The sequence below is a fragment of the Ictidomys tridecemlineatus genome, chromosome 1 (assembly GCF_052094955.1).
Source record: "Ictidomys tridecemlineatus isolate mIctTri1 chromosome 1, mIctTri1.hap1, whole genome shotgun sequence".
In the NCBI taxonomy this organism is placed as follows: domain Eukaryota; kingdom Metazoa; phylum Chordata; class Mammalia; order Rodentia; family Sciuridae; genus Ictidomys; species Ictidomys tridecemlineatus.
The window spans coordinates 211,587,092-211,614,680 of NC_135477.1; the positions used below are offsets into that span (position 1 = coordinate 211,587,092).

At 38.4% G+C, this 27,589-nt stretch overlaps 1 protein-coding gene across 7 annotated transcripts in view; it reads right to left on the reverse strand.

The window, feature by feature from the left end:
* Mast4 (microtubule associated serine/threonine kinase family member 4) overlaps positions 1 to 27,589 on the reverse strand; it is a 554,645-nt gene that overhangs the window by 390,731 nt on the left and 136,325 nt on the right. For 6 of the 7 annotated variants that reach the window (XM_078015707.1, XM_078015703.1, XM_040273127.2 and 3 more), the window contains exon 2: positions 14,036 to 14,189. In XM_078015707.1, coding sequence (XP_077871833.1) covers positions 14,036 to 14,189 — 154 coding nt within the window. Of the gene's footprint in view, positions 1 to 14,035; positions 14,190 to 27,589 lie in introns of those variants that run through there. The other variant, XM_078015744.1, reaches the window with a different exon arrangement.

Here is a 27,589-nt window from a genome sequence, read left to right on the forward strand (position 1 = left end):
TATGGTTTGCCCCACCAAAACCTGTGTAGGAGCTTGATCCACAGTGTAACTGTGTTAAGAAGTAGTGGACACTGAGAGAAGTGTGAGGTCTCCTGGGAGTTAGGTCTCACCAGAGCCAGTTAAAGACTCAAGGGGCTGAATCCTTCATCTCCAGAGCCAGTAGGTACAAAGAAAGCAAGGTGACTTTCTCTTTCTCTCCTTCTCTTCCTTTCTTTTCCTTCTCTGTTTCTCTCTCTCTTTTTCATACGCACATGCTCCATCCACACACATTTGCTTGTCATGATGTAGCACAAAGCCCTCACCAGAAGCCAACCAGATTTGTCTGTTCCATCTTGTGCTTCTCAGATTATAGAATGATGAGCCACAATAAACCACTTTCTTCATAACTTACCCAGTCCCAGGTATTTTATTACAGCAACACTAAACAAGATAGGGCCCAAATACCCATTTTGCAGACAAGGACACTGATAATCAGAGGCAAAGGTATGGCAACTTAGCAGTTGACTCAGGGCTGGCATCTTGGGCCACAGATCCCCATTTCACTTCCTTCCCGTTGAAAGCTGAAACAGCAACATAAGATATTAAGGTGGCTCTCCATGTCTATTGCTTTCTATCTTCAAATGCCACTCCATCTAATCCAGGTGCCCTACAGGTTCCCTAGGTTCTGATCTACAGGTTCCCTAGGTACTACGGCATTGCACCCGACTACCATGCCTCTATTGTCCACGGGATTCACATACAGTCTGATTTACTAATTCCAGCACATGTGCAGTTGTCACCTCACATGCACAGCCATACAGTGGCACTGCTGTTTGATTGTTCACAACAAGAAAATGACACTAGAAGAGCTAGAAGTTTATGTCCAACACAGACATGGGTCCTAGTGTGGTGAGCAATGGCTTCCCCCAGGCTCTTGCCTTCCTCAGTCTACTTCTTCCTCCCCAATAACTCCAGTGCTGAGTGTGAGATTTCATAGTTAGTGCTAATTTCTATTATTTTAATTAAGATTTCACACCCTTAATTATTACATAATCAGTTCAAGTTTTGTGGGTTCCTCATTATACAAATGACTCAAAGAAAGCTCAAACTACTTCATCTCTATATGGGCTACACATGTAAGGAGATGAGCTTGGATCAGCAAGCTTTGGGGGACCTAAACATGTATGGTGAGTGAAGGATCAAAAACCAGGCCCATATTTCAAAAATCTAGAAGAAAGGATTTTAAGTGTTTTTACCATAAGGAAATGATAAATGTTTGAGGAAGCAGATATATCTAAACCCGATTTAAATACTACCCGTTACACATTACTGAAATATCACATGGTACTCAATAAATATATCCAAATTTTATTTTTTGTGTATTAATTGAAAATAAATTTAAATCAAATTTTAAAATATAACTAAATAAATTCTATTTTTAGACTGAAAAAAAATAAAAACTGGGCCCAACCATACTCAGGCCAAAATCTATTTCATTAGAATTAACAGATTTTCAAGTAAGTGAAAAGAAATAAGAAAGAAAGAAACCAACCAGTGAAAAGAAAATGATTAGACCTCTTCAAAAAATTCAGTGCCTTGATAAAATGCCATAAGAAAAAGAAATCAGTTTCTTACTGTAAAGGGAATTTTAAGAACAAATAACTTGAATTTTTGATGTATGGATTCAGTCAATTCATTTCTTTCCTCGGGAAGGGCCCAAGTCCATCATTTACAGCATTACACTAGAACACAAAGGGGACGGGGTGCATTGTGCTTTGTGGATTTGATATCTATAAATTCTTATTAAGTTTCTTCATTAGCCCAACTGATCCAGACAACCCCCTTACAGAAATACATTTAGATACATACATGCTAACAAATAGTTTAAAATGACATTCTCTTCTTTGGTGTGCTTTGAATGATTTCAGTTGCTGGAGTTGGGTTGTTACATCTAATATACCCAGCTAAAGGTCAAGAAGACCAACTTCTTTTGCAGGTGACAGTGGTTTAACTGTGTCTGATTTCCTGCCCTAGCAGTCTCAAAATTCTAGATCAAGTTGACTTACGGCCCAATCTATCTTCTGCTCCACAAAAGGCACAGAATCATAAACCAGCCCTTTTAAGGTGGTCAGAATTAGCACTCAGAACTATGTTTTAGGTCCTTTGAATCCTATCTGTACAGAATTGTAAAGTGAGTTTCTGAAAAGCCAGATTTGCTGAAGTAGTCTCTAAAGCTCACTAATATATCAAAGAAAATAACCCCCTCTCTCAGATGTCTCTGAGTGTCAGGAAATGCACAGTATTCTCCCAGTCTTCATTAAGCCTCTTTCTTTAATTCTGCATTTGTGCCTGACTCCTTGCCTCTCAAAAGGGTTCCATGGTACAAAATGCCTAAAGGAGAGAGTCCATGTCCATGGGGAGCAAGCAACCTGCCACTGAAAAAAAATGGAGGCCACTTGGCAGTTACTACACAGTGGGTGACCCAGTGCCTGGGAAGCTGGGTATGAACACACGTTAGAGGGGCAATGACTCATCAGGAGACCATCTGCATGGAAGATGAGCTCCAGCAGAAGGTTCCCTGACAAAGAGCCACTGGGAGGCAGCATCTGCCAAAATGGGTGACAGCTGTGTGTTCCATTAAGCCCGTCTCAGGAGACCTTTCTATCCCGATGAGAAAAACTGCAGACACTTACAAAAATACACCAAAATACTCACCTTCCATGAAGAACATATGGATAAGAAAAAATATGTGTGCATATGTGTATGTATGTATACGTGTGTATGTATGTGTGTGTGTGTGTGTGTATAAACACACACACATATCTATGGACTGACACAAGAGCTATAAAGACCATGAATGGCTTTAAAGGCTTTTTGAAACCATGCACTGTCACCGGGAAGAAAATGCTGATGGAATTGCCTTTTTATGGCCTGGTGACTCCAAAAAAATGGGTAGAGACATTCCCCAGCTTCATAAACTCTTGAATGATGAACAACTTCACAATTTTATAAGTTCTGAAACAGAGACTGCACCAACTAAAAAGAATCCCGGCTCTCCATTATATGCCTTCATTGCACAGTTTTACAAGTATTAAACAATAAAACAAGTAGAAGCAAACTTTTTTTAAATCAGTAAAACTTTAAATATAAATTATTTGTGGATCTGTTTTTTTCTCTCTATTAGCCAAGAGCCAAAGAATTCAAAAAGTATAACAAGAAAGCAATGACTTTAAGAATTGTGACAATCTTTGCCCCTTGAAAATTTCAAAATGTGCCAGATTTCAAAACATTAATGTTTCAGGCATCCTTCAGAAGGGGGCAGTTAAGGGAAATGGAGCCCATCCACTATTCACTCCTCAGCCCCATCACACCCAATAGTATGTTTCAAGACCGCTGTCCAAGCTCCCCCACTGGCTTTGGCTTGAGCCCTGAAAAATCCCACCATAGGTGCCAAAACTTCTCTTTCCTATAAGGCTCGGGTCCACCCTCTCCACCATTCTCTTGAATAGGAAATCCCTTGACCAGGGATTTCTGCTATGTCCCATGGATTCCATATTCCCAGTATCAACATTTCCCTGAGGCCTTAACCTTTTCCTCAAACATGTAGACAGGCTTTACTTTCAATTCACAATTTCAGCGTTTGACTGGTGTCAATGCGCCCAAGAAATACCTTCTACACTCAGAGCTCTGCTTTCTATTCATCATAACTGTTTCACACTTCCTTCTCTCCTTCGCTCCCATATAACCCTCTGACACCCATTCAAGTCTCTCACATCGCAATGAAGAAAAATAAAGCAAGTCTATTAAACTACCTTAAAAAACAAAGCAGCTGAGGTACAGCTCAGCGGTAGAGTTCAGTGGCCTAATATGCATGAGGCCCCGGGTTCAATCCCCAGCACCACCACACCTCAAAAAACCCAAATGTATTAAAATCAGTAATATGAAAAGAGGCACTTTAAAATTAAAACTTATTTTTTAGATAATTGCAAATTCATATGCAGTAGTAAGAATACAGAAATATCCCAAATATTCCTCTTTACCCAGTTTCCCCCTTGGGAGCATCTTGAAAAACTACTGCACAATATCATAAGAAAAGTACTGATCCAGAAACAGTCAAGATACAGAACATTGCCACAACCAAAAGCATCCTTCATGCTGCTGCCCACCTTCATCCTTCATGCTTCATGCTCCCACCTCACCTGCTCCTTCAGTCCTGGAAACCACTGATCACTTCATTTCTCTAATTTTGTCATTTCAAGCCTGTTAGATAAAAACGGAGCTATACAGCATGTAACCGACTGGAACTGGCTTTTGTTTTTGTTAGTATAATGCTCTGGAGAGCCACCCAGGTTGTTGTATCCATAGCCTATTTCTTTTTATTGCTGAATGGTTCTATGTGGTATAATGTCCCTAAAATACCTACTTTTACATCCGTTTTCTCCTCCTCCTTCCTGACACAATGGAGGAAGTGCCTCATCCAGTGCTCTGGATGTCCCAGTCCTGCATTTGCTTCTTTGGCTATCACGGGTATCACCCACACCATCCTCAACACCTTATGATGCCATCCAGTGGCTCCCACAGCAGGACGGCTCTCTCTGGCCTCTTGTGTCTCTTCTAGCCCACACCTTTTATTTCTAGCTCCTTTCACAGCAAAACTTCTCAAAAGTGCTCTCTCTGCTCTCATCTATAGACACATAAGGGAGCTCTAATTCCTGAAATACCATTTTCTCTTAATCCACTCCACCCTCACTTCAACCTGAACCATGTCATTACTTTCTCAAGGTCACTCAGCAACCACGTGGCCAAATCCATTGACACTTTTCTATCTTCATCTTATGCAGCCAATATGTAGTTTGCCTTCCTTTCCTTTCAAAATGAGGATTCTGTGTCTGTGACTCCACGGTCCTATTTGTGTGCCTACATGTCTCATAGGCACTTGAGACTGAATTCATATCCTCTGATTTCATTAAAATCTTCTTTTCTCCCAGTCTCCCCAACTTAGTGTCATGTTCTCCCTGCTTCTGTGCAGTTGGTCCCTGAGGTACTGCTCAGCAGGACCCTGTTTTTCCTAGCACCCCACCACCACATACCCATCAGCTATGACTATCTGACTGGATCCTGGCAAAAGAATGTGAATTAAAATGAATCTCTCTCTCCCAAGTTAGGACTTTAAAGGGAACCCCTAACTAAAAAAATATTTATTCTAGAATGATTTCACAAGCACAAAAAATAAACTACTATTGTGTTAAGCTATTGATACTTTTTGTCCCAACCCATAACATTTTTATATAGGCATTCTTTTGATGGTTACAAAAGTGAGGAAACTAGCAAGTATATGAGTATAGAATTTGTATTTAGGTGCAATATCTACTAAATACCAAAATTAACCATAAAATCATCATTTTACATAAATTATCTTTAATCTGAATATTTTCAAACTTGCTTAAATTAAGGAGATATTCAGGATGAGAAACCTGTTAAATGCTACACAGTACTCTAACACAAGGGCCTCTAGGTTAATTTTAAAGGAAAAAATTTTTTTCTAGGATTTTTTTTTTCCTTTCCTTCTTCAAGTAAAATTCATTTAGAAATGCCTTACTTAAAATGTTCAGGTGTGCTGGGCTTTGTGGCCCATGGCCTATATCCCAGCAGTCTGTGAGGCTGAAGCAGGAGGATCATAAGTTCAAAGCTAGCCTCAACAAGTTGGAAAAGGCCCTAAGCAACTTAGTGAAACCGTGTCTTAAAATAAATAATGGGCTGGGGATGTGGCTCAGTGGTTAAGGGATGCTGGATTCAATCCCTGGTACCAAAAAAAAAAAAAAAAAAAAAAGAAAGAAAAGGAAGAGAGAAAAAGAAAAAAAGGGACAAAGAAAAGAAAAATATGCAGGTATGATTCCAAATTGATTTTCGTAATTCAGAAAAGAAAAATTTCTCAATTCCCCCCAACCGCCAGGATAAAACATTCTGAGAGTTTAGAAATTTTAGTTTATACTGTCTACAAAGTTGATTTATTAGCACTATGTGCAAATTACATTCCTATATAATCTACAGGAAGAAAGAGACTCCTCTTTCTTTTATATTCCAACCCACCTGAATGCCCTTTGGAAAACAGAACCATCCTTACTAGGAAATGAATCCTTCAACTTGACTGGTAGGGCTGAGGCACACACCACAGCTGTGGAATGTAAGACAAAGATTTGGGGCACTCATCAGCATATCAAGAGGCCAGACACACCTGAACTCCCCTTTCATCTTGGGAGGCTGAGGCAGGAGGATCAGGAGTTCAAAGTAGCCTCAACAATTTAGCAAGGCCTAAGCAACTCATCCTGTCTCTAACTAAAATACAAAATAGGGCTGGGAATGTGGCTCAGTGGTTGAGTGCCCCTGAGTTCAATCCCTGGTACCAAAAAAAAAAAAAAAAAAAAAAAAGAGCCAAGAAGCCAGGATTCAAGATCCTGAGGTTCTGTTCCCCATTCTGCAGCTTCCTCACTGTGAATGGTAGGGCTCATTACCTCATATCCCTGCCCACAGACTTAAGGGTCTCTAATGATTAGAATAATGCTTCCCTTTCTCATCAGGGGACTCCAAATGTCAGTCAATTTTGTTGTTGTTAGTTATAGATGGACACAATATCTTTATTTATTTTTATGTGGTGCTGAGGATCAAACCCAGTGCCTCACACAGGTGAGGCAGGCACTCTACCAATGAGCTACAGCCCCAGCCCTCAGTCAGTTTTTACACCAGGCTCCTGGGTGCCTTTTGCAGGCCATAAAGACAGAAAACATCATTAGCCTCAAAAAAAAAAAAAAATTATTTCCCCTCAGGCAGTGATAGGCATAGCAAGCACTAGGTTTGTTGTTTAAATGTCAGCCCTGCAAAAAAGAAATAGCACTAATTGTTTCTTTTTTTTTCAATTTTTTTTTAGTTATAGATGGACACAATACCTATATTTAATTTTTTTTATTTTTATTTTTTTTCTTTTATGCGGTGCTGAGGCTCAAACCAAGTGCCTTACATGTGCCAGGCAAGCGCTTTGTCACTGAGCTACAACCCTGGTCCCATGTTTCCTTCTCTCTTAATGTAATACTCTTGGTGATTTAAAACTTTAGTTAGGGAAGTGTGGGCCTTAGATTTTTCTTTATAAGGCTCTGTATCTTTTCATTATAAGGCTCTAAATCATTTACTTTGAACAAATATTATTAAAATATAGGTAAATGAAAACATCTTTACTGTAAAAGATATTTAAAAGAGAGAGATAAGAGAGAGAAAGAAAGATAGGGAGAGAAACTAACTATGATAGTCTAAATTATGGGTCCCAATTCTTCTTTGTTTCAGTAGCATTATATCTCTGTATCTTTGCCGAGGAATCAAAGTGTCTGGAATATGCTTCCAGCCCTTGACTCTGGGTCACTGACACATGGCTTGACTATGTGACTTGCTTTGGCTGAGAGGAAATTAGCAGTTATGATGCTTACCGATGGACTTGTCCTCTATGCTCCTGCAACTTACCAAAAGATCACGTCTTTGATAGACACACAGAGCAGATGTGGACCCAAACTTCGTCCTGGAACCAAGTGCAGAACAGCCAAGTATGGGCTCCACATCCCAGATGACCTTTGACCAATTGAGATTTTTTAAGGTATGTGGCTTCATTATTGTTAGGGAGAACTTGACACAGGGCAAAGCTATTTTGAAATACATTCTCCATTTTATAACAAGAGGCACCTCACAGTCACTCTGAATCAGCGTGACCTAAATCCCAGACAAGACTCCATCATCATGCAAAGAAAGGAAATTGTTATCTGGGACTAGAATCCTGAAAATACCTCATTCAACATGGAACACTGATCACCTCAAAGAATGGAGGTGAGGACCAAAAGGGCCCTTCCCTGACAATCCCCAGCAATGGCTTAGCTGCAGAAATTCCCCTACTCCCTCATGCCCTGGTACCTTGAAGACGGTTCTCAGCCTCCACTGGCCAGCCCCCACCGCAGGTTTGTCCCAAATCTGTGTTATTGCTGAGCTGCCTCTCCTCTTTATTTCCTTCATTTGGCTCTTTCCTTATAATTATCAGTGATTAATATATCACTGAATGGTACCAAAAAACTCAGGGGCAAACATTTTCTCATGGATTGAATGGCAGGATGTTAAAAAAAAAAAAAAAAAAAAAAAAGCCACAGTGTCCTTCACGTGCCTATGCAAGAAGGGAGCCAACCATCGTGCTAGTTTGAAAAATCTTCCTTAGCAGAGAGAAGTTGTTTTCCTCTCCCTCAAATATGCAATTATATAATTATAGTTTTAGAAAGTCATAGGAAATATGCAATACTATGAAACCATTCAACAGTGGGACTTCACGTTAAATAAATGTTATAAGCCTCTTTCAATGTTAAAATAATTGTTAACAATATTATTTTTAATGGTCCCACTTGTATGCCACCTTATGTGTATGCCATAATATGTTTAGTCAATACTCTGACCAGTATTTAGGTGATATGCAATTTTAATTATTATAAATGGTACTTCTTTAAATATCACTACAGTTAATTTTTTGCACACACGCATGATTATTTCCTTGTGATGAATCCCTAGAAATAGAGTTGCTGGGTTAACAAATGCAAATTTTAAGGTTTTTAATTTGTATTAATTGCCTAGTTTTCATTGACTTTTATAATTAAGGGAGCCAGAGCCTTACACATGAGTCAGCCCCAGATTTCAACTGAGCAAAGATTTTTCCACCTAGGAGTATTCTCATTGATCCTATTGGAACTTAGAGTTTATTTTAAACATCCTGGTAAGTATTATGTTAGGAACATCTTGCTGGTTGTGACTATGGACTGTGGAACCACAATGCCTGGTTGCAATTCCTGGCTCTGTTATTTACAAGCAATATGACTTCTGCAAGTTAATCAAAAAAGCACCTTCCTCAAAGACACACAGAGATGTCATAAGAATTAAATAACTCAATAAATGTAGTTCCCTAATAGTAGTACCTGCTATATAATAAGCTTTTAATGTAGGCTGTGATTATTGGTAGGGACAAATAAATAAATACATCATAAATCTTCCTTTCGAAGAGCTAAAAGTGGAGTAAACCTTATCAATGATAACTGGATGGTAAAATTTTCAAACAATAAACTAAGTCTTCACAAAATCATAGTTTTAAGCAAAGTCAAATTCTGTCCATGAAAAGGTATTTGGAGTAAAAGTTAAGCAATGGGAAGCAGGTTCATCTTTAAGTAACAGAATAAATTAGTCAAAGGCTTCTGATGGCAAGTTCAGTTTGACTTAATTTAAGTTTAGCAACTGGATATGCCCAAGGTACATTTATAGTTGCCTGAAACTAGTGGAAACTGCATTTTTTTTTTTTTAAGATCAGAGATGATGCTTCCTCTCTGTACCCTATCTAGCTCTGGCTTCACAAGAACTCAGTGAAGAACATAAAGTAGAAATCTACATAATAAGGGTACCAAACTGATTTTCATGAGCCTCTGCTTCCCATCAACTCCAAATCCTCCCAAATTCAATTACTTATATACATAATAGTAATAGCTGCCCATCACTGGGCTAAGTGCTTAGCACATATTACTTCATTAAATCCTTAGCTAAGCTATCTGGAGGACCAATTAAGAATGTTTTTCTCATATTCCAATACAAATTCCAAGGAACTGTTTTCAGAAACAAGCTGATGTTCAGTGGATTTTCTAAATCTCTTCTAAGAATGATTAAACATTTTAAAAAATTGACTATACAAAGATAATTACCAAAAATTATTGTACAGCAACCTAATTGTGTAAGGATAAAATTGCTAGAGCTGCTACCATTAAGAAATGAGAACCAAATCTTTTTTATTTTTAATAAAGCTAAAGGCCAAATTTCATGCTTCAAGTCTTCTATCTGCAGCAAGACTTACACCTCTGCAGCACTTTAAAGCTTTCAAATAAACTGCTCTAGCACAAATGGTGAGCACAATTACTGCCCCCTCTTATTGGACAAAAATACTTTAAGCCAGGTGCAGTGGAATACACCTATAATCCCAGCAGCTCAGGAGGCTGAGGCAGAATGATCTCAACTTCAAGGCCGGTCTCCTCAATCCTTTGTATTTTTTTTATTAAAGGATTGAGGATACAGTTCAGTGGTATAGCACCTCTGGGTTCAATCCTAATACAAAAAAAAAAAAAAAGTTTAATCAAAGTAAATTTTCTAACTAAAATTAATAAACACAGGGTGTCTTTAAGATTTAATTTCCTTACCTATAAAATATAGATTAGACTAAATAATATTTAGACTGTCCCACTTAAAATAGCAAACAGTCTGCACTTACCAAAGGAAAGTAAAAAAAAAAAAAAAAATGAGAACAAGCATTAGTAGAACATCAGAAGGACTCAAGTGAAAACTTGTGCCTTAACCTCAGGAAAGCACAGTGGTGTTTGAGGACTGTGTTCCTCTGGCCAGAGGTCAGACCCTCCCACCCCCAGCACTGCCTCACTGCAAATGCTCCAACTCTACAGCCCATGTGGCAGCCGCATTTCTGTTCCCAGAAATTTCATCTTCAGAAAGTTAAAATCCATAATTCTTCAAAAAATGCGAGCATTTCAACTGCTTTTCCAGACGATTTATAAACTGGCAGACAAGACTGTGGTATGTAGACAAAACTCAGTCTCAGATTTAAAAAATAATAAGAGTTCTTCCAAAATATGTGTATTTAGAGAGAAAAGCAGTCTGATGAAATGAAAGGAACCTAACATTTAGTGATTTTAAAGTTGAGTTTAATATGAAAATTTAAACGAGGAGTTTTTAAAAAGGTCTTTGTTTTAAAATATCTTAATTTGGCTATTTTTCGAGTTAAAGAAAGTGATTTGTGGGTTTTCTGGTTTTGAAATTTTTTAAGAATGTTTTGCAAGTTTTAAATTTATCTTTAATTGGTGTCAAAACATATTCGAGAAAAGAAAGGCCTTTTAACAAATGGTACTAGGAAAACTGGATATCCATATATAGAAGAATGAACCTAAGTCCCTATCTTTCACCCTGCACAAAAGTCAACTCAAAGTGGATCAAGGATATAGGCATTAGACCAGAAACTTTCCAACTGTTAGAAGAAAACACAGGGTGAATACTCCAACATATTGGTACAGACACCAACTTCCTTTTTAATAATCCTAAAGTATAAGAAAAAAAAAACAAGAATCAGTAAGTGGGATGGCATCAAATTAGAAAGCTTCTGCACAGCAAAGAAAACTAAAGTATGAAGAGAGAGCCTAAAGAAATGGGAAAAGATCTTGCTCACTAATATGTACAGAACTCAAAGAACATCCCCCTGGCAAACACACACACACACACACACACACTCCCCCTCACACACACAAAAAGGACATTTCTCCAAATGGAGAAATACAAATGGCTAACACACGTGTGTGTGTGTGTGTGTGTGTGTGTGTGTGTTCAACATTATTAACAATCAGGAAAATGCAAAACTAGACTGAGATTTCATCTCACTCCAGTTAGAATGACATTCATCAAACATACAAACAATCATAAGTGCAGGCAAAGATGTGGGTAAGAAAGTACACTCATACTTGTTGATGGGACTGCAAATTAGTACAACCACTATGAAAAACAATATAGAAATTCCTTAAAAGACTAGGAATGGAGTTCCCAGATAAGCCAGCTATTCCACTCCTTGGTATTTATCAAAAAGATCTAAAATCATGTTATAGTGATACAGGCACACCAATGTTTATAGCAGCACATTCACAATAATCAAGTTATGGAATCAACCCAGGTGCCCATCAACAGATAAATGAATAAAGAAAAATACCATAAATATATGCAATGGAGTTTTACTCAGTCATAAAGAAGAGTAAAATTATGGCATTTTCTGGTAAATGGATGGACCTGGGGACTATCCTGCTAAGTGAAATAAGCCAGACTTAGAAAGTCAAGGGTTCAATGTTCTCTCTCAGATGCAGAAGCTATAGTAAAATAAGGAACAAAATGGGGTGAGAGCAGCCCATGTAAATAAAAGAGATCAGTTAGAATAGAGGAAAGCAATAGAGGAGGAGGGATGAGGGAGAAACTATAGGATGAAACTGACCAAATTATGCTATGTACATATATTCACATATCACAATGAATTTTATGTATAAAGCACCAATTAAAAAAAAACAATAAACAAACAGAAGGAAGACCAGTAGAGTAGAAGTAGGGGGATGGAGAAGAAGGAAAATAGGGAAGAAGAAGCCCGGGGGACTGAAGTTGGACAAATTATATTCTATGCATATATATGTCAAAGTGTGTAACTATAATGTACTAATAAAAACATTTAATATGAGTTTTAATTGACACATAATTGTAAACATTTATGGGCTACATGATGATATTTCAACATAGTTACACAATGTGTAATGATCAGATCAGGGAAACTGGAAGATCCATCATCTCAGACATTTTATCATTTCTGTGTGTTTAAGAACATTCAGAATCTTCTTTAGTAGCTCTTTTTAAACTATACAAAAATTAATTGTTGTTAACCATATTTAGCCTATTGTGCTGTAGAATATGAGAAGTTATTCATCCAATCTAAATGTACCCTGGTGCCTAGAAACTCTCTCTAACCTCCCCTTCCCAGGCTCTGGTAATCACTATTCTATTCTCTAATTCTGAGAGACCAGATTTTTAAATCTCTCACATTTAAGAGCTTTTACTGATTAGAATGAATTGGACATAACTTTCCTATGTTCATATATGAATACATGACCAATATAATTCTTCATCATGTTCAACCACAAGAATGGGAAGTTATATTCCATGTATGTATAATATGTCAAAGTATATTCTACTGTCATGTATAACTAAAAAGAACAAATAAAAATTTTTTTGAAAAGTGCTTTTACTGCTGTCTCATAAATAACATGCAGTATGTATTTTGGTGCCTAACTGGACTTTTTTTTTTAATTAACTATAACAATGAGCTAAACATGGTTGAAAGATTAGAATATACTTCACAAAATAAGATCTATTAATGTCCAGTAAGCACATGAAAAGATGTTCTACTTCTCTAGTTGCAGTAGTGTGGATCTGGAATGTCCCCCAAAGGTCCATGTATTAAAGGTTTGATGCTAGTGTGATGCTTCTGGGAGGTAGCAGAAACTTTAAGAGATGGGGCCTAATGGGAAGATTTTCAGATCACTGGAGGGTTGTCCTTGAAAGTAAAGGTGTAGGCCCAGCCCATTACTCTTCCTTTCTTTCATTCTGCACCATGGTGTGCTGCCACAGGCCCAAAGCTATGGTACCAACCAACCATGGACTAGAACCTCTAAAACTAAGCTCTAAAACTAAGCTCTTTTTAAGTTGATTATCTCGGGTATTTCTTACAGTACCAGAAAGCTAAAAACCAAATAGTCAAAAAAATACAAAAGAAAAACCACAAAATGACAAGAGTATAGACCATAAAAACGGCCAAACTTACACAGACTGGGAACACCACAGATTAGTAAGGAAGCAGAGTGATTGGTTTATTCATTCATCATTTTTGGTTGTAGAAAATGGCACAGTTATGGAAAACAGTTTGATAGTTTCTTACGAAGTTAAATAGTACAGACACAAGCATTAAACACTTAACTACTGATGGAAACAACATTGGCAAATCTTTAAAACAATACGCTGAGCAAAAGAAGCCATAGTATATGGTTCCATCTATATAAAACTCTTCAGATATATGACTGCCATGGACCCAGAGACTAGAGGATGAGGTGAGGGCTGGTATTAAGCAGAAAGAACATAGGAAACATTTTATATTTTGATCACAGTGGTGGTTACACTGGTGCATGAATTTCCCCAAATTCATACATATGTACATGCACAATGGGGACAGTTCATTGTATGTCAGTTATATTCATTAAAGTTGAGTAATAAAAGCTCCAATTTAAATATTTTCTGGATTGAATGAGATTGTACCTAGTGGTCTGCAGGCTGATTTTCTCACATGAGACCCTGTGGCCATCCAGGACCCTATCAGAGAAGCACAATCCTTCCCTGATCCAAGCCACTCATGACTCACCAGTCAGGGCTCCTCCCAGGCTCCCACGCCGCAGCTGCCTTCCATCCTCACTCAGCTGTCTTTTATACTTCAGTGACTTGCCAGGACCAGAAGCCACATCTGGGTTGCTGCATTTCCGAAATGGCATGGGTGGTGGGGACAGGATATGATCAAGCTGTACACAGAAGGACAGTAGCAACATTTAGTGGGGACATTAGACACAACCTAGAATCAAAGACGCTGCTCACACTCGCCTCCTTTCTTATCCTCCTCTAAACCCCCCTTCCTCCCAACGCTGTTTTTCACTTGATACTTAGAAAATTCAGGATTTCACTGTTTTGTCTTTCATCTGAAAGACAGTCTCACTTGCTTCAAAATCTCAGTAACAGGATTTTGAATGCAGGTCACAACATACTAGTGGATCATGAAATCAAGTTGAGTTGTTTGTAATCAGTATTTTTTAGTACAACAGAATGGAAATTATCACTGTCCAATGAAGAAGGGAAAGTACTGTTTCATGGAATTTTCGACTGAATTATGCATATATGTGTTTTCTAAGTCTCCTGTATAAATAAAATATGTCTTTCTTTAGACCATGGTCCTCTCAACCCAAACTGAAGCATATTGCTCTATAATGAAGCAAGAGACCAGGTCTTTAGTTGGTCACAAAAGAAAATTCACGTATTGCTCACAAATATAGGTTCAGGAGAGAGATTTCTAAGCACCATAGCCCTTAATGGAAATCAATACATTCCAACATCACTTCACGGCTTTTAAAAAGAAAACCTGTCATGAGAATCAGAGAAACCATATCCACTTCAAGAGACAGCTTTTTACAAAAGAATCCCTTGTGTCACAACACTTATTTCAAGATCTGTTCTGCTTTTATAAGAAAATCTTTCAGGGGCTGGGATTGTGGCTCAGCAGTAGAGCGTTCGCCTAGCACAGGCGAGACCTGGGTTCGGTCCTCAGCACCACATAAAAATAAATGCATTGTGTTAAAAAAGAAGAAGAAGAAAAAAAGAAAGAAAATCTTTCATACTTGAAAAGTGCTGACCTTCTGGATGTTCACCTCAGAGGTAGTACAAATGCATATATATGCGTCTAGATAGTCACAAAGGATAAAAATATTCATGTGTGTGCATGTACACACACATGCACATATATATTAAGGATATGCAACAAAAAGATATTCAGATATTTGCAGAAATTCCAATTATCACAGAAAATGACTAACTTTGTAGAAATGTTAAAACATCGCAGAGGGTGGCAATGCTCAAAGCCAGGCATTTTAAGGAATGTTTCACTGAGACTTGTTCTGCTTTCATGGGGAAAGTGCTGCTCCCATGGTTACACCCATCTGAATTCTTTCATATTAAGACCATCACAAATGTATTTATAAAAAGAAACTCAGAGATAGGCCATCCATCCACTTGTTGTCTACACCACTGTACCACATTCAACATCATTGCACAGTAAGAAACTTGATCTTGCTTATGAATATCCTCTCCCAAGTTAGTTTAGATAGAGTAGACATCACTGGTTGCTAGACACTGTCTACTTTGCTCCATGCTCAACTGGGCTCATTAGTGACAACCAAAGGCTCAATTTCAAGAACTTCTCATTAAACACTGGATCATACTCCTGGCCAACTAGTACTTTACTATATTTCAACTTCTAATCAGAATTTTAGTGAAGGGCCCTTGAATAACTAGTAGGAGTTCATCTGTTCCAGAATCAAAGCCAGATCAGGAGGAGAAAGGAATTCAAGAGTGAACTTTTAAAAGAAACAGCCCTTACAAATGGGAAGTTGTACTTATTGCAAAGTATTTGCTGAGACTGCCGTTCATTACATCAGTGTCCTACTTAGAAAGGCCTCCAAGGAGGAAATTCCATCTACCCTCAGATATTTTGCCCTTAAATTTTGTAGATGAAGAGTTGTAGCCAGGGAAACCTGGACAGCTACCTTTTGGTTACTAGAGAAGTCAGAATCCAATCCATGGTTCAATTGTAGTCAGACCATCATACAATGCAAATGTTATTTTTCCCTTCTTTTGGGTTCCACATTATGTCCTTACCCCAATTTTTCTTTCCTGCCAATTTTTTTTTTTTACTTTGAAAAATGTCAGAAGAAAACTTGAAATTATGGAAAAGTGGTTATGAGTAAACGCAATTAGCACCTGCATTCCACTGGCCAATGATGAACTGCTAACTTTTACCACACTGCCTTTGCTTTCTCTCCCTCTCTCCACGCACACACATGTACACACACTCATGGAAGCAGTGGGTGTTAGCTGCAGATTATGGGTCTTCACCCATAAACACATTAGCATGCCTCTTCTGAGACTATGTGATATTCTCTTAAATTCACCAATACTATATTCTACATATCCTTACGAGATGCCTCAAATCTTTTGAGAGCAATGTACAGTATAAATACCAGGAAAAACATAAAAAATCAGGCTACATAATGTAGACTTAACATTAAAGCTGCTCTTCTCCAGTACAAGGAAACTTGCAGCCACAAGGTGGCAATGTGCCATAGACATTCAACAAAATGTTCCGTAATATCTACTAGTCCTAGTCAATGCACTCAGAATGGATGACCGCCGCTCAAAGCAATCAAGCAAGTTAGGGTCTATTCTGCTAAGTTATTTTCTCTTAATTACTAGTGGCAGCTGCATAAAATACAAATATTTATTGTTCAAGGTTCATCAGCTTCTGCTACTTATTTTTCACTCAGTTTGCAGAATTACAATTAATTACTCAGGGGAAGATTGTTATATTACAAATTAACAGAGGGTGGAAAATAAGTGGAAGGGAATTATTCCTAAATAAGGAATTATGTAATTTCCTTGCAGATTTCCAACCGAGTCATAAAAGACACGAGACAAATATGTCTTTTTATTTTGAAAAAGAAGGAATTCAACAGGAAGGTGTAGGATAAAGAAAAAGAGTCTCTTTCATCACATATATAGCCACAAGCTATTAGTCCATAAGCCAGGGTTTTAAATAAGAATCACCACCCCAAGAGAAGCATATTATTTTAAATCTGGGGAAATTGAGGCAGTGAACTATGAGGGCTGCAAATTTTTCAAACATACTATGAGCAGAAAAACCAATAAGAATAGTGCAGTGCTCCAGGATCCCATTTCCTTCTTCCTATCAGTTCACACTCCCAACAGGGCTTTCTCTAAATAGATCATTTTTCCAAATTTGCTATGTTGTCAGTGGCTTTCGTATTCCTTTTACAATTAGTCAAAGATTCTTAAAAGGGTCTACTGCAGCCCCACAATTTATTTGCCATTTTTGTCCTGATTTAAACACTCACAATCCCTTTAAAAACATTCCATCACACCCTAGAGCTTACGGTGCATATCAAACATGTCATTTTGGACATTGCTCTTTAACTGATTTCAGTTTAATATTTTCCAACTTTTCCAAATTCCCCCAGCACTCGCACTATAAGGGGTTTAACTAAAGATGGAGGTCACCTTGAAACTTTCACTGATGCTCAAGGGCATCAAAGCCTGGACTTGTTCCACTTGCTGCTGCAAACATTTGCAATTTCCCTCCCTAAGCAAACAATCTCTAGAGCCAACTCCCGGATCCCATTCCCTTGTCATCTAGCACACTACTAGTCACAGATATCCAGAATTGAAATATGTTCTCCAGAAATATGTCCTTATTTCATTCACCAATAGTAAATATTGATTCTTGGTGAATGGATTTGCTGAAAAACTCCCTACGTTTGTTTTGCAAACCCCTTTAATTCCAACATGAGCCAGAATAAAACACAAAACATTGAAACTGTGCATTTGTACATTACTGAACTTAAGAAATCAGATAGATGGGGTGTAGCATACCTCTACATGTGAGTGATGAACAACTGCTCTTAGCAGTCTGCTGCAGGCAATATAAATCATCTAAGGGACACAAGGTGCATAAACAAGGTAAATCTGAAGCAAATTTAGGGGAAAGTTTCCAAAATTATCAGTCTTGTAACAATGATAATCATATAGAATTCATAATAATAGAAAAGTAAGAGTTTTTCATCTGTATTTTTTGTATTTGTCATCCTAAGATAGTGTTTGCTGTTTTACAAACTATCAGGCTGAGAAAAAGAGAAGAATCTACTATGATTACATGTGGCTTCTCTCATCAATGAAGATAAATTACACATAAAGCTGAATCATTTATGAGGCTGGATCAATTTTAAGTGTCTTTCCCATCACCACCACCATCCTGTTCTTGGGTTTCTTTTTCTATGGCTCTATGCCCAAGAACTATCATCTATCTACCTCTAAAAGGCAAAACTGGCCACAAACATTGAACTTTTACTTAACTATTTTCTCCAACCTCATCTCCAGACATCATCATGAGTTATCCAATACATTTTAAAATATTGACAGTGAGCATATGAATAGAAATAAAAAGATTTTTCCAATTTCACTGAATGCAACACCATTTCTTCTAGCTAGTGGGGTCATAAATTTCAAAAATATTCTTAATTTCCCTTTCTCATTCCATATCCAACCAATAAATCCTCTACCTCAACCTCTAAAATACACCCAATAATCCAGTCACTTGAACACTTTTACCAGTAGTAGCATTGGTTCTGTTATCATGATCCATCTTACAATGGCCACTGTGGCCTCAGGAAAACTACCAATGACCCTTCTGAAACACAAGCTATGTGCTCCAACTAGGGCTTCTAGAACTGCTCCCTTCTATGCTGCAGTCATCCCAAGGCTATTTCTTCATCCTGATCAAACCCAGTGTCTAGACAGTGACCTACAAGGTTCCACCACCTCTACTCCCAGCTCTCTGACCACAGTATCCTCCATTCCACTCAGTCTATTTTGTTCCCTAGCTCGACCTCAGATGCCGCAAGCATCTTTCCATGAAGGACATTACATCTATCATTTCTTCTCCCTGAGATACACCCTAGATATTAGTGATTGTGCCTCCCATACCTTCCAGGTCTCTACTTACATGCCATCCTTTGTAGGAAGCCCTCTGTAACTACCCATGTGAAACATTATGCCCACCACTTCATTCCCTTTGGTTATTTTTTTTCATAGCATCTACTTCCACATGACAGATTTTTTTGGACTTGTTTCTTGCCATTCTTCTGCTAAGATAAAAACTACATGAAATTAGGCACCAGTCTGCTCCATACCCAAAACAGTGCCCACTATCTAAAAGGCACCCCATAGGTATTTGCGGAAGGAACACATGAATTTTCAAATCTCTGGTATTCAGTTAAAATATAACAATAGGAAAGAAATAAAAAAATGCATGCCATAAAGAGCTTTCATTGTTGAAAAATATAAATATATATTAAATAATATCCAAGGTGGAATGCTAAAATGAGTCTCCAGTACTTTGACAAAATTGAATGCTTCATGTATGGAAAAGACCCTTAGGTTATGGTAAATGGCATCTTTTCAAAGAGTCTTTTCTATATACCAAACTAATATGCTAATTTTTTAAACAGGCCTACCTCTGAAGGTGATTCCTAAATAATGAATTGTTCGACCTCTTAACTATACCCCTACTAGCGTATTCACTTGTGTCTATCAATCCCACTTTTCCCTAGCCCCATTTCTCTTTTCTATAATTTTGCATTCATTCCCAAGATGTGGCATATGCATTTTAAAGACCCATCCAGAATGCATGTGCCCTAAGGCCAAAGTTCATTAGTTCAAAGGGATCACCAATGTCATCTGCATACATGATGGTGGCTTCCTGGAAAAGTCTTCTTTGTGATTAAAAAAAAAAAGAGAGATGAGAGAGACTAACTAGTAACACAGGTTATGAATACATTGTTCAGTTATTCTATTTCTTAGAATACTAAATATTTGATATGAAAATATCTGAATTATGAAACAGCACAGACTAGGCTTGTAATCCTAATTAAACATATTCTCTCTCTCCCATCACCACCCCGCCCCCCCCCCAAAAAAAATCAAATAGGCAAACTAAAATGACTTCACTGTATTTCACAATTGGATTTTATTTACTTTTAAACCAATGTCTAAAATCAATATTTTAAATTTTGATAGAACAGACTTCTATAGTTAAGAGAGTAATTATTGAATTCATACTAATTCCACAGTGGTTAGGAGCTAAGACTAGAGATAACTAGGAGTATCCTAATTAAGATACTTAACTCTTCCTGCACCTGTTTCCTCATCCATAAAATGTTAGTGACAACAGTATCTACTTCCTGAGGTAGCTAGTCACATTTGTAAAGCACTTTAAACCTTGCTTGGCACTTGGTGAGTGCCCAAGGAATATTCACTGCAGTTACTACGAATGTTCCCAAGGGCAAAGCCACCTCTTTCATTGTATAGCTGAACCGCATACTTCACCACAGATAATTTGCATGACAACTAAACTTACTGCAATTTTACCAAGGTCTTTGTTTATACAGCAAAAGTGAAAATTTGGTCAAAATTGCTGTACAATTATTTAGTCCAGATGTTTGTATTCTGGAGCACAAAATTCCCAAGGTGTAATCTCCCACACAATGGGTATCTTCAGCATGTTTTCTCATGAAGTGGCGCATACAGTGGCCCTTCTTCCTGACCAATAACCAAAATTATTGTTAGTCACTGTCCTTGGAGGCTCAGCTTAAGTCCCTCACTCAGCCTGGCAAAGCATGTAGCTTTCCATGTACCTGGCCTTTCCCAGTGGCACCTCTCAGATACCCTCCCCTCTGCTCTCTAGTACTCAAGGAACATAGAAAAGAAGAAAGCATTCATTGTTCTCTATACTGCCTGAAGAATAGTAACACACCTTTCCTGGCATCCTAAAATCTAACTATAGACTTGAGTTAGACTACTGGGAGAGTGACAATCCTAGACCCCATTGTACTGGGGCCCATTTATTGATTTTGCTGACATTCAGTTTGGATTATGCTGCCCAGAACACTTGCTTCCATTTAATGATATTGTAAAAAACAGCCCTATAAATCTGGCTGCTCAGTTCTATAAACATGTAAGGAAAGGCCTATATTACACTGTATCCTCCTTGTCAGGATTCATCTCTTTCTATGAATATTTATTAAGCAGCTGTGTGCCAGGTATTGCTCTGGGCACAGCAGTGGGCAAAACAGCAATAAACAAAACAAACAAAACCCCCTGCCCACCGGGAGCTTCATTCAAGTTGCAGAGAAAAACACTTATAAAAATGCCTTTCAGTTCTGTGCACTAGAACTAGTGGTGCTGATGTGGGGCTCTGGTCTGGTTTTATTCTGGGCACCCCTGGAGTCAAACAACTAGTCATGTTTCTGTTCTTCAGTTCAGAGAACTCCCCAGGAAAAACCAATAATCACGCAATCTCCAACCAAGACTTGGTGGATCCTTTAGCTCCATAAATCTTAGTTCAGACTTCATTCTCCTGTCTAAAGCAGTGGTCTCCAACTGGTGCTGATTTCAATGTCATCCCCATCCCCCAGATGACATGGGCAATGTTTGGAGCCATTTTGGGTTGTCACAACTTAGAGCAGTGTGCTGGTTTTCTACTAATCATAGGCCAGGGGTACTACTAAATATCCTACCATGCACTGGATCAGCCCCTCACAACAAAGAGTTGCCCAGCCCCAAATGTCAATAATGCCACTATTGAGAATCACTGCTCTATGCCTACTTTCCTTTTTGTCTGTCTTCACCCATTTTTTAAGTTATTCATCTTGCTGAGTTATGTGATTACAGTTCATCTTAAAACCTTTTGAGAACAAGAAAGGGAATGAAGAGCATAGATAGAATTTTAGCAAAAATAGTTCATTTCAATGAGACTTGGTAAGTGATCGTTTCCTGAGCAATGCTAATTGATGCAAACAATTAAATAGTTTTAACAATTTTACTCCATTCACTTTCTTAATAAACATCCACATCTTGAGAAATGATGCATTGATAGAATGTGTTTAACCTGGAAAATGTCTAGCTACCAATATTGCTTTCCATCTTTGGCCTTGTAATTAATTCTTGGAATAACAAACTTCAATTAGCAATGTTAAATTTCTTTCAGAAATGTCCTAAAGTACATTATTAGATCAAACTACAAGGGCATTCACCTACACAGAGCTATACCGCCAGTTTCATTGCTTAATTGATTTTCTTTCTTCCCTTCCAAGAGAAATATGTAAATTAGCAATTTGATACACTATCTTACTTTTGTCTGTCAACTCAACTTCAAGAGAGTCAATTCCTTTGCTCATGATTGTGTCTACACACACACACACACACACACACACACACACACACACACACACACACAGCAACCACAAGCAATACAATATCATTATCGTCCAAGGACAGAGCAACACACAGCAGGCATTTAATTGGAATAAATTCAATAGTTGAAAGATAAGAAAAAAAAGTTAATATTATTTTACAAATTTTAGAAACATGGCATTTTCAGACTATGACTCAATTCTGAAGTTTGGCTTAGGGACAATGTCACTTGGGGAAACCAGAGTATACTAATTTAACTGTGCATATGTATCAACTGTTTTCTTGTCACTTTAATATTCTAGATGTTTCCCTGACCTTTATTTAGGAATCTGATCTATGCCTGAAGTTGTTTACTTATCTGAAGTCATTAAATTCCCCTGATACTCTCCTGTCCCCATCAGCAATGTAACTAAAGATTCTGATTGTGGTTAACAAGCAGGAAGAGAATACATTTCTCACTTATCTTCCTTCTGTTTAAAGTCAAAGTGGAAAATTCCCACACAACACGACAAAACTTGACATTATGTGCCCACTTCCCACTTTTTGTGGCAGAGAGTCTCTCAGTTAGGCAGTGTTATTAGTCTCATTTTACCAAGGAGGAAACAGATGCAGAAAGATTAATCAAAGTTTTTGCCTTGACTAGAGGTACCACAATGAATCAAGTCTGAGATCCTGAACTCCAGAGCCCACATTCCTTCCGTTGTTCCAAACTGTCTCCCACACAGGGGATCACAGTGGTGAAGGACATGAAGCCCAGAAAGCTAATGTTGTTAATGTCCTCTTATAACTCCAGGCTGGGAATGCTCCCCACAAAAGATCAGTTTCTTTGATTCTGGCATTGGTCAGTCCAGATGATCAGCTTAAACCGAACTGGTGGCCCACACAAGTGGTTTCCTTAAAACAGAATTACAGAATCACAAAATATTAGCAGTAGAAAGAACTTAAAAAATCATCTGTACTCAAATTTCTTGGCTTTCCTGGAAGACTATGGCCCAGACAGTCAATTGATCATGTTTACACAGAGAGTTGTTGTATGAACTGAGACCAGAACCCAAATTCCTGAGCCTACATTCTATTGCCTACTGCACTCTGCTCCCATACCCACTTTACTTCCCACAGCCCCTCAGTCTTCATCACTGTATTATAACCAACTTGGATGATTCACATGCTCTATTAACCCAGAGTTGCTAAAAAAATAAATAATTTTTTTTTTTAGCCAAATGTCTATTATAGATTAGACAATATGCTAAGGGTTGAAGATAGAAAAGAGAAAAAAAAATGCAGGCATCTTTCTCAGGGCACTTCTATCCCAGACCACTGACACAAAACCACAATCATAAAACAATATGGCAGATGTCTGGATAGAGTTGGGTATAGGAGACAGTAGGGCTTTGAGCAGAGTTGTGGTACTGCACCTAGTTAATTGCTTTTCCTTTCTATGTTGGCGGAACAAGTGCTGATGTTAATTAATGCCTTGACTTGCATTCAGTTGCATAGATTACGGTCCTCAGCCACACAAAAGCCAGTATGAGAAGGGACATAGAGTGGGGTCCAAACACATGCTAAATGTCCATCTGCCTTAGAGCTTTTCAAACCCATCTACCATGTTCTAAGGGAGAAGAGAGACAGAGCAGAGTCTCTCCCACCCTATCAGTACCACATATCACAACAGGGCTTTTAAGACCCTAAATGTCATCTCTCTTTAGGCACCAACTGCTCCACCAAGGACCTGGTGCTAAAGAAGTCCCCAGTGCCTTACCTCCCATTTCTTGAAAACACCAGTAAACATGGCGGGGAAGAAGACAGTGGTGGGAGGCAAATTTTCCACTAGAACTGCACTCAGCCCCTTATCAGTCATATAAGATGAACAAATTTTAATTTCATCTATAAAATAATTATATCCCCCCTCACAGGATTCTCATGGATCAATATAAACCTCCAAGCATAACACCAGGGATCGAGAAGGCACTCAAAGCTTTATTTCCTTCACCTTCCCTATCATTTCTTAGCTTAGTTCATTTTTTCAGAATCATAAAACAAAACAATCAATCGCTGGAATTTCTGTTCCATAACATCCATTGGCACTGAAAGTAAACTTTACACAAGTTTCCAGGGGGAAACTTCAAAATAAACTTTTTATTTAAAAAAAACAAAGAAAATGAAAAAACCTTCTGCTTTTTAGCTGGACAAACACCACAAATTAATTCTTGTTTCCTGGTTTCATATTAAGAGGTAACAGGCATTTTGAGCAGGTCATTTTGTGGACAGTAGTCCCAGATTGAACTCTGACCTGATGAGCAAATAAATGTTCTAAAGAACTGGGAGTCACAAATTCTCAGCAGCTTGGGGGCCTCACCGGGTTAAAATGGAAATTAATGAGAAAGACGATCATTCAGAAATTGGCCAGTGCTTAGAGGGCGAACTGGCTCTCGAGGATGAGGGAGTGCACAGCCATGAGAACTGTATTTAATCAACTTTATCTCTCCTTTAATGGGGTGGGGGATACCTGAAGGGAATAAAAAGGAGAAGGAAAGGACTGCAGGATAAGGAAGAGATAAAGCAAAGTGATGGAAAAATGATGCTCAGAAAAGATAATCCCCGATAATTCCCAGGTTCCAAGTCCCTCAGAGCCATGTCTTCTCACCTGAGCTTTGATTCTCAGCAATTTGTCAGAGAACCAAAACATGCTTCTCTTTTAGCAAGAACAACACACAATAATTGTAATAAATAATAATTATTGTGAAATATTTATAAAAATATTCAATATTAAATTTTTGAATACCAAGACCTTGAGTCAGTAGCATACTGTCTCAGCACCAGATCTCTTTCCCCTGATTTCCATTTGAACAGGTTCACACCCTGCTGTCCACCTTGTTTCCCTAGACTGAATTCCTGCTTCCCAATTACTATTCTTTGATCCCTGTAGAGAACTGGAGGTCCAGGGGCTGCCTTGTGCCCAAAGTCTTGCACTAACTGGCTTTGCCTTTGGGGACCTGAACAGGATGTGGCATCTAGCCTCAGTGCCACTGACCTACCCCCAATGCACTGTCCAGCATTTGCCCACTTCTGCTGGAAGCACACCCTAGATATAGGGCTCGCTTTAGCAACTTGGCTAATGATACAGACACCCCCAGCTTCCCTTTATGCAGTTCACATCATCCCTGGGCTGACCCTCACATCACCCAGTCCCCAAAAGTCAGGCTAAGTCTAACTGCCAACACCCCAGCAGAACATGAACTTGACATTCAGGAGTAAGGAGAAAATGACAGAAAGACATATAAGAGGAAGAAGAGAGGAGATAGGAAACAAAATGAAGGAACCAGAAGAAAAAGGAAGAAGAAGAGCAATAAGTTTGACAGATGCTGCAGAAAATTAGCCCTCCTGAACTTTTCTTCATATTCTTCTCTTCACTTGGGTTATGAGCATGTAAGCAACTCGATTACACTGCCCTCTGACGTCCTGATTCGCCAACCAACCCATTGCACATTTATTTATTCTCCACGAGAAGGTATGGTTCCAAGCAAGACTAACTCCTCCATCTGCCAGAAAGAAAAATCTTCTCTAAGTTCCAAGAGATGTCCCAGCCTCCATGTGCAATCAGGAAAGGAAACGATTTTGCTTTTAGGCACAGCTCATAACTCCGCTAAAAGAAGTATTATACCAGAAGCCACAGTGTGGTAAAAACAGAGAGAAAAATAATTCACTATCAAGAGTCCCTCCAGTCCTCCAGGCGGCCCCAAAGACTATGAAGAGTTACATAAATACGACCAACGCAGTGGCAGAGGAGTTGTTGAAGAGCTTGAACAGTTTTATCATATTGTCCTCTTTTATTCCCTTGTATAAACAATAATTTTGAAACTACTATTAAAATTATGTCTAACTTTAGACAATCATAGCAGCAGTGCTACATCTCTTCCCCATAAAGAACAAAAACAAAAAAATCAGCAATGCATAAGAACCCCAAGGAATAACATGACAAGACATGACAAGTGCCCAGTTCCTACCCCAGAAGGTGTGAACACGCCGACTTCTTGCCATGTCCTAAAATGAACTTTAGCAGATGAACCATGAAAGTCACTTTACAGTCAGCCTCTGACCCAGCTCCATCTCCCACGCCCCAGGTCTGTACTTTCCCATTCCTTCCTGTGACTCATTAGTAGAAGGACTCTGCCTGGACACAAGTGGATCTAAAGGCTGGAGTTAGGCGACATGCTAAGGAAAAAGTTTCGAGTTTGAGCTTGAAATCTGCCTGAGAGCAGAGCACTCCACTCTGCAGATAAAGATAGTCTTCCTCTCAATAAATCTAGGGTTCTGGTATATAAAACCTGAACTCAGGAGGAAGGAAAGGGTAGAGGAGAAGGGGAATGGAGAGAAAATGGTTAATGGGCACGATGTGAGGTTGGATAGGAGGAATAACTTCTAAAGTTCTATAGAGTAGCTAAGGCTGACAACACTTCAAATTTTCTAACAGAGAAGACTTTTAAACTTCTGAGCACAGAGAAAAAGATAAATGCTTAAGGTGATAGATATGCCAGCTATCCTAATCTGATCATTATACATTGTATACATGTATGGAAATATCACACTGCACACCATAAGTATTTACAATTAGTATGTGTCAATTAAAAATCTAAAAATTTTAAACCTGAATTTATAGATCAATCAGATTTCTTTTCCATATATGGGAATTTTAAGCAATGAATTCCTCTTCCACAAATTCATTTATAGACTAACTAAAACCAGTTCACAATATGGAAGTAACAGCTCTGATTTGCAATCCCATGCCTGTTTCATGGGCCTGGCTGGAGAAGCACAGGGATCCCCATTCATGTGTAACATGAGGATAGTTGATTTCTTTAGTTTCCAATTGCAAGTGTTTCTCTAAAAGATATGTCACTCCTCCCACTATGCTCAAACCACCACAGCCACCAACATCCATCCTGATCCTTCACCCTGACCTTCACCATTCATTGATATTCTCGGGACTGGCAAACTATAGCCCGAGCACCATATAAAATTCTGTTAGACCACAGCTATGATCATTCATTTAGGGACCATGTACACTCTGTCTACAACAGCAGGAATGAGTAGTTGCCACAGAGATCAAACAGCCACACATACTGAATACGTATTATTCTGGCTCTTTATACAAGTTTGTGGTTACCTGCTTCATTCAATAAATTTGTACATTTTTTAGAGTTCGTCTACTACATGCCAAGTGTGTTTTGGGTACTGTGGATGTAATAGAGACTAAAACAAAAGCCCTTTTCTTTGGGTGGTAATAAAGGATGAGAAGAAGAAGGGAGAATGTGGGATACAGATGAGGATCACT